The 8,118-nt window shown below is 44.0% G+C and overlaps 2 protein-coding genes across 2 annotated transcripts in view; one reads left to right on the top strand and one right to left on the bottom strand.

Moving 5' to 3' along the window:
- sgpp2 (sphingosine-1-phosphate phosphatase 2) overlaps positions 1-4,773 on the top strand; it is a 14,015-nt gene extending 9,242 nt beyond the window's left edge. Inside the window, exons 3-5 of the mRNA XM_035680750.1 lie at positions 571-750; positions 3,127-3,216; positions 4,051-4,773. Of these exons, the coding sequence (XP_035536643.1) occupies positions 571-750; positions 3,127-3,216; positions 4,051-4,596 (816 nt within the window). The 3' untranslated portion in view covers positions 4,597-4,773. The remainder of the gene's footprint in view (positions 1-570; positions 751-3,126; positions 3,217-4,050) is intronic.
- Positions 4,774-5,331: 558 nt separating this feature from the next.
- farsb (phenylalanyl-tRNA synthetase subunit beta) overlaps positions 5,332-8,118 on the bottom strand; it is a 13,554-nt gene continuing 10,767 nt past the window's right edge. Inside the window, exons 17-18 of the mRNA XM_035680003.1 lie at positions 6,760-6,907; positions 5,332-6,332 (exon numbers count right to left, since the gene is read on the bottom strand). Of these exons, the coding sequence (XP_035535896.1) occupies positions 5,549-6,332; positions 6,760-6,907 (932 nt within the window). The 3' untranslated portion in view covers positions 5,332-5,548. The remainder of the gene's footprint in view (positions 6,333-6,759; positions 6,908-8,118) is intronic.

Below are 8,118 nucleotides of genomic sequence, written 5' to 3' on the forward strand. Positions count from 1 at the left end.
TGTTTCTGTATGACTGCAGCATGTGCACTTTATACCAGGGTGGGTCTCCACTCTTTTTTTTTTCTTGAGTGGGAATGGTGATTACTTATTTATAAGAGACAGTGGTTAGTTTTAGAGCATAGCCTAATCAGGATTTTACTTCCTCTGCTCATTATTTTATTATCATCTTCCTCCATCTCTAATTTTTGCTTTTGTAGCCAGCACACTGCAGTATATCTTCTCTGTTCCTTCCTGGTATTTGATTGTAATGATGCAGTAGACGTATTTCTGTCAGGTATAGATGATTAATCTATACTGTATGAAGCCAACAATACAAAATTACCTGCATTCTTTACATAAGGCTCAATATTGCATTTGAAAGATAGAATAATGGTTCTTTTAACCTTTTTTTCCCATCAGAATTCATGCAAATGTGTGAAATCTGATAAAAAAAATCTAATTTTGTATCAATTCAGAGTTAAGTTTTCAAAAAATATCTATTAATAAAACATTACAAGTGCCATCTGGATGTAATAAAAGATATTTGGTGGGACCCTACTTGTAAGAGACCAATGTCCTCTTCTCTTTCAGGTAGTGATGTATATCGGCCAGGTGATGAAAGATTTGCTGAAGCTGCCTCGCCCTCTCTCACCCCCTGTGGTCAAGCTGGAGACGCGTGTCAATGCAGAGTACGGGCTGCCCTCCACCCACTCCATGGCCGCCACCGCCATCTCCTTCACGCTTTTACTAAGCGCTCCCTCCAGGATACAGGTGAGCGTCACTGATGGCTGTGATTAGATACAAAGGTAATCTTTGCAGTTGGGAGCTACAGTACTTACTCACAAATTTGATATTGCTTAGTAATTATTACATGTGTAGTAAATGTTAATGTACATTAGATTGTTGGTTTTATGAATGGCATTGGCAATCTTGGACTGTTGCTCGGTCCATCACTTTGGTCCAGCCTGAAATATCTATTGGACTGTCATGAAATTTTGTGCGGACATTCGTGGTGCCCAGAGGATGAAGCCTAATGACTGTGGCGATCCCCTGACTTTTCTTCTAAAGCCACAATGTGGATGACATTTGGCACAGACATTCTCATGTTATAGCACCATTATCAGACTAAAAAAACAAGTCGGAAACCAAGCTCTAGCTAGGTTAGCCAGAAGCCACTGTTAGCAGTACCAGTTGATCCACAGATAGAAGTGAGAGAAATGAGACACCAAAGTCACAGGTGTTAATAAACAGAATAACTTTCACTTAGTTGACGCATGGAGCAGCCATCTTGGATTTTTCTGTCAGGGTTGGTGACTTCCAAGTTCAAATGAATACTCTTTCCAAGGGTGAAAAAATATTTCCATGCACACATTTTTAAATAACTTGTTATATTCTCTAAATACATAATCTCTCTGTGACTAATAATAATAATAGAAGCATCTTCCTGTGAATGATTATGGAAACAGAATACCACCACTTGTTCCATTATTGTCTGATATTTAAAGATGGCAATAACAGTCACTGTACATGGTTTCTTGATTGGCAATTGTAATATTAATACTGAAACTGTAATAGTCTATGGTTACACTACTCATTACTATGAAAGATTATATTACCACCATTGCTGCAAATGATGTACTTACACCTCATTAGAGCCAGGAAGCGAAGGCTAAGTGGAAGTTGAACTGTAATTGTGACCCTAGGTATCTCATTAGCAGTGCTGTTACATTACCCCTGAATTTTATGGATTCCTTTTAAGATCAGCGAGGCACCAGTTAAAATGAGTTGATCCAAGTGAACAGATTCACTCAGATCAAAGCATTGAATGCACTACAATTTAAGGCACTGGGAGCCTGTGGATGGCAGCTTGCTCACTGGTAGCTGAGTGGGATGAAGGGAGTGGCCCCGCTGTCCATTACAGAGTCCTGACTGAGCTGTTGGACAATGGGCAGGGTGGGGCGGGGCCAGCAGTCACCATCAGTCACCATCAGCCACACCCGTCGAGCTGCTGTTTGGTCTTCTGATGGACTCGACTGAGTCAATGACTGTCAGTCCACGTCTCCACCTCCCTCCTCCTCCTCCTCCTGACTCTTCCCCTCTTTATCTCTCCCACTCCACTGCCAAGTCAATAAAACACTCAATGGCTCAATCATAGGCTGTCTTAATCAAGCGCTGTGTTTTAATGAAGAACTGAATTAATGCTAAATCCTTCACTTAGTAGTTTACAGCCTCAGCAGCTGTCGGCCTGATTTGTGGCCACATCATTTCAGCTATTCGCCTTCAGTTTCCTGCAGTGGCGTTCTCAAGGTCAAAGAAATCTTCTCAACAACCCGTTGAGACACCCCGTGTAAAGCAGATCACTTAACTGTGGCCTGAAAGTCCTCCAGGATTCCCCTGAAATAAAAGAGCATGCATAGCTACAGATGAGTAGCAGGCTGTTGCAGAGGTTCCTGAATAGCCACAAGGCCTCAGGGCAACTCGGCTGGTTCCCGAAGCAGGTCGGAGGTCACGACAGTCAATCACAGAGTGACCCCCTCCTGTCCCTGGCGTCCTTTGTGGCCATTCAAAAAAAACCCCTCTCTTCATGAACTACCAGTGAATAGGCTTCCAGCTGCAAAAGACAGGAAAAGACACAGGAAAAAAGGCATAGAGGAGGGGGGGTGGCACAGGAGGGGAGGGTGGAGGAGGTGAATGAATACACAAGGCCTCCCTTCTCACTGTTATTGAAATGGAGGGGGGGGGAACAAAACCTGCCGCCATAGGTAAAGGAGGGAGGGGAGAGAAGATGGAGAGACAGTAGAGGAATAAAGGAGCAGTGACTTAATGACGGCAGTACGTCAACCCGGCAGAATGGATCAAGTGGCAGAGAGAGGACTTACACGTCACGATTAAGAGGATTGACGAATGGATGATTTGATGACAAACTAACAGGAAGAGGATAAAAAGTGCCAAATGACAACTGTTCTTGTGTTTTCAACGAGGAATGTGAGGAATGTTAGCCGCACGTGACACATAACAGTCTACTTTCACACATTTCATCTTACATCTTCACCCTTATCAGGGAGGGGTGTGTGTCATTGTGTGTGTGAGGGTATCTACACATCGCTGTGATGGTTGGTGATCTAAGTGTGTGTTTTTCTCTCTCAGTTCCAATTCGAGGTGGGTCTGCTGATCGCAGTGACGCTGTCGTCCTTGGTGTGTCTGAGCCGCCTCTACACTGGCATGCACTCGGTTTTGGTGAGCTAGTCCCTCCACACACACACACACACACACACACACACAGAAACTACAGCATAAAACATTCAAGCTCAATGCAGGATTCATAATTCATGTGTGTGTCTGTTTAAACTGTCTGTCTGAGGCTTTGATCCAAGACTTTTAATGCAGAAGCCACTTTGTTTCTTTTCATTTGGAAATCTTGATGCCATAATATTAATATAAGTTATTAAATGAGTTATGTTTAAGGATACATTTATCAGTATTTTTATTCCTAAAAATAATAGTTCGACATTTTGGGACATAAGGTTATTTGCTTTCTTGCCAGGAGTTAGATGAGAAAATTCAAATCATTTTCATGTCTATTAAACGTAGTGCTAAAACTAGTAGCTGGTTAGCTTAGCTTAGCAGAAATACTGTAAACAAAGGGAAACAGCTAGCCTGGCCCTGTCCAAAGGTAACAAAATCATACCAGCACCTCTATAACTCACAATTAACACATATAATCAGTAAAAGGACAAACCTGTGACAAGTTGTGCTTTTACGGGGTTTTTTTGCGCCTGTAAAACCACAACTTGTCATTTTAAACATTTCTTTCTGTTTTTTTTCAAATGTTTTTAATGTTAATTTGTGAGCTTTAGAGGTGCTACTAGGCAGACTGACTGAACCAGGCTCGCTGTTTCACCTGTTTCCAGCTGATCAAAGCTAACTAGGCTAACTGGCTGTAGCCTTATATTTACCATACACACACGAGAGTGATATCAATCTTTTCACCTAACTCTTGGCAGGAAAGTGTTTTTATTATTCAACTATTGCTTTAGGAGTGGCTGGTTAAACATACTGTTCTGCTTTCAGGATGTGATCAGTGGCGCTTTATTGTCCGCCATCCTCTTGTTCTTCACCTACCCATACTGGGAAACCTTCGACCACTTCCAGCTCACCAGCCGCATCTCCCCCATCGTGGGGTTGTTGCTGCCCCTCTTCCTCAGCTACACATACCCGGAGCTGGACCATTACAGCACCACGCGGGGGGACACAACCATCATTCTAGGAGTAGGGGCTGGGTGCTCTGTGGGATACTGGGTGAATGAGCAGCTGGGGCAGACATTTGATCCCCAGGGGGTGCTACCTGTGCCCCTACCCACACTGACGCCAAACGTGCTGGCACTAGGTGCTGTCCGCCACCTCGTGGGAGTTGTAGCATTAGTGGGAACTCGGCAGGTGGTGAAAAGCTTGAGCCTGCAGGTGTTGTATTCATGGTACGGTGTGGCAAAAAATGACGACAGTGCCAGGAGGAGGAGAGAGATTGAAGTGCCTTACAAGTTCACCACATACACTGCTGTTGGACTTGTCAATTCTATACTGGTCAATAGAGTGTTCATTCTACTGGGGCTAATGTGATCTATTATCACAAGACTGATGTATAATGACCTGAACTGAACACAAATGTACCTCATATTTATTTCAATGTGCATCAAATGACCTTTTCTACAGGTTAACTTTCTCATACAAGCAGCTTCGGCGGGGAATGATTGAACAGTGTACTTGTAACTGAGCTGAAAGCAAATACGATATTTTGTTCAGGCATCATTAAAGTTTTTATAACTTAATTCCCAGTTTTGTCATTGTTTGAACTGTGTAGTCAAGGCGGTGGCACGTTCTTATTGCACTGGTGTGTATTTCAGCAGCTACACAACATGAAAGTCCTCTTCCAATGGGAGGACCCCACCTTGAGCCAGACAGGCTTACACCAGTAGGGTAAATACCATCAAAACCAGTTTAACTGAAACTTGGCAACTTCATTTAAATGGCACCTGCGTTTGCCTTTGTCCTGTAAGTCATATCACTTGGCAGGTTAGAACAGGCCATCTGCTAACCAAATGGGCCTGCTTAGTGTATTTTTAGTGCTGACTGGGGAGTAATGAAAGAGTTAACCGTCCCTTTTCTACAGCAGAGTTTGAAGGAATGCCTGAGCACCTGTCAGACTGAATTTACACATTCATATGGGAGGCTACTTGCTGCAACAGCGTCTGTTGAAATGACAGTAAGGCATCAGATACAGTGGAAGTCTGTGTACTTGTTAGCTGATAAAAACATGCATGACAAAAGGGGAAGAAAAGAACACAATTCAAAGTACTCAGTCAAAAGTTAGAATGGCTTTATTTGATGTTTGAAGGCAAGAATCTTTTGTACTTGTATCAAAGGATAAACAGTCTTTTCAAATGAACGACCTGAGCTTAAATGGACGCTGGAATAGTGGCTGAACATTGTGTTTCATATTACATCATCTAAAACCAAGACCAGAAGACATCAGATGGTACCACTCAGTGAATTTATTCTGTGTTAGCATGATTCAGATCTTATTGAAGGCAGCCACATCCACAGACTGAACATATTCCTCGAAGGCGGTGATGGCTTCCTCCAGCAGATCTGTGCCCACTTTATCATCCTCCACCACGCATCCTATCTGGAGCTTCTTGATGCCGTAGCCCACCGGGACCAGCTTGGACTGCCCCCACAGCAGCCCGTCCATGCTGACGCTGCGGACGCACTCTTCCAGCTTGCCCATGTCTGTCTCGTCGTCCCAGGGCTTGACGTCAAGCAGGATGGAGGACTTGGCGATGAGAGCTGGCTTCTTGGACTTCTTGGCGGCGTACTCGGCGAGGCGCTGCTCCTTGATCCTAGCCGCCTCTGCGCCGTCGTCCTCATCGTCTGAGCCAAATAGGTCGATGTCGTCGTCGTCGTCGCTGGTGTTGTTTGTCAAAGCGGGGGGAGTAGCTGGGAGGACAAACTGACTCTTGGCTGATGGGAGGCTGGCTCTTTCCCTCTGGAAGGACTTTATGTGGTTATACCAACGCCTGAGATGGCAGAAGGTCGGAGAGGGAGCAGAAGGGATGGCATCGAACACTGCTGTATCAGCCTGGGATGCCGCAAAGCCCTCCATGTAGCTTTTCTCTGCCAGAAAATCATTGAGAGCTTTAAGGCCGGCTGGCGTACTCATGTCACCAAACACAGTTTTAGTGGAAGTCGGGCGGGAGGACGGGGGCTGAGAGGATGCATCTTGCGGGCAGAACGTGTGCTTGATTACTTCCTGCATGGGGACGTCGTGTGTGAGGGTGGTTTCAGCTGTGTGGCCACTGGAAGAACCAAGGCAACAAAGCAACAGGTAATGAGTCACTGAGTTTAATGACCATGCACCAACCCCAAGGCACTAGTAACCTAAATTAAGAACAGGCATGAATGTACAAGCCCACACACACGCATGCACACCATTCACGTCACAAACACAATGGAGTCTTGTTAATTTTTAATTCTTCTGACTTCAGTAAAAAAAACAGCCTTGTTACTGATATATAAAACACAATGGCTCCACATAATAATGCTGCAGTTTGGTCCTTTATCTTTGTAGCTGGTGCAGGAGAAAACCAATCTGCAGCACACCTTAACCTCAAAAGCCGTTATCTTATTAACAAATTTTAAGCCTCATATTTTCCTCATGAATCCCATTGCTTTATAAACTATGTATTTTTAGGCAGGGTTTTAGGTTTAGGAAGGTGAAATCACAGGAAGGGCTCGATGTCCATCTCCAGGGCCGAGCAGGGCATGGTCAGCTCGAAGCGGTTGATGACGTCTGGGTGGAGGACGCCGAGACGCCCCACGCTCTTTCCACGAACGAAGATCTCTGCGCAGCGACCGGGGAAAAAGGTGGAATCTAAGGGAAGACAAAAAAGAAAACGAGGAGTATAAATGCAAATTAATCGAATCATTACTTTAAGTGAGAAGACAGTTGCAAGTGGATTTTAGGGTTACATCATTTAGTGGAGAACGCCTACACTTGGCACAGACTTCCTCTTCTTTTGCTAAAGCCCAGACTGTCGAGGCACATCACATCCTTTTGTAGCCTCCTTAAAACAACAATTATCACCTCCGCTTGTTTGCAATCTGTTTGTATCCTGGCAAACTATTTTGGACCAGTGTTACTATTTAACATGCCATCTGTTTGTTCTTGGAACACATTCCTGCCACTATATAGTTGCAACACTTTGTACTTGCACTTTATTGTGGAAGCATTTGTATTGTATCAAGTATTGATGATGTCCTCTGTGACAGGCGTTCATCTTAAGTAGTTTTTGCACATCGTATGACAGAATTTATGAGTCAATCATACAGTGTGGGCGGTACTGTTCTGTCTTTCCTGATCCTTGATTTTCTCTTGATAATTGTTTGTTCTCCCACATTGGTTGATAATGATCAGTTTTTCATCAGTTTATTCCAAACAAACCCAAAACCTAACCTAGGCTTCAATTCCTGAGCACATAATTTGCTTAGGAATGCCCTTTCAGAAGTGAAAAATAAAAGCTTTAGACAGGGAATAAGCTGGATTGATATAGATTGCTATGGATTGACATCCATCATTGACAAAGCAGCAAAATGAATGGCGTTTATGTGAAAATGTCACAGGTCATTACTCTAAAGCAGCTACATCCGCAGGCCATTTGACCATAATTACATTTTCTGTCTCGGTCACTTTCACAACACACACACACACACACACTCTTTCTGATTAAAATCTGATGCTCCAGTTTTGTACGTCAGTGTCATGAGTAAAGGTCGCTTCAGTCCAGAGGGAATAAAAAGCCTCCATCATCAGTGAGATGAAAACACACATGTCAATGTAAGAGGCGTTCGCTCAAAAACAGTGACGAGCACACAGACAGAAAGACGGACTTGTCAGAGATTTAACAAGATACAGGGGTTGCCATGACAACAGCCCCACACACACAGACATGGCATTCTCCCATAGTGCACCGCTTCTTCCCACGCTGCCTTGCTAATGGGTTCCAGAGCCCACTGCTTAGATCACTCATCACTATGTATGAAGGCTTACAGAACACATGGACTGAATATGTGTGTGTGTGTGTG

This window comes from Morone saxatilis, unplaced genomic scaffold (assembly GCF_004916995.1).
Source record: "Morone saxatilis isolate NCDOM2014 unplaced genomic scaffold, NCSU_SB_2.0 Contig8, whole genome shotgun sequence".
NCBI lineage: Eukaryota > Metazoa > Chordata > Actinopteri > Moronidae > Morone > Morone saxatilis.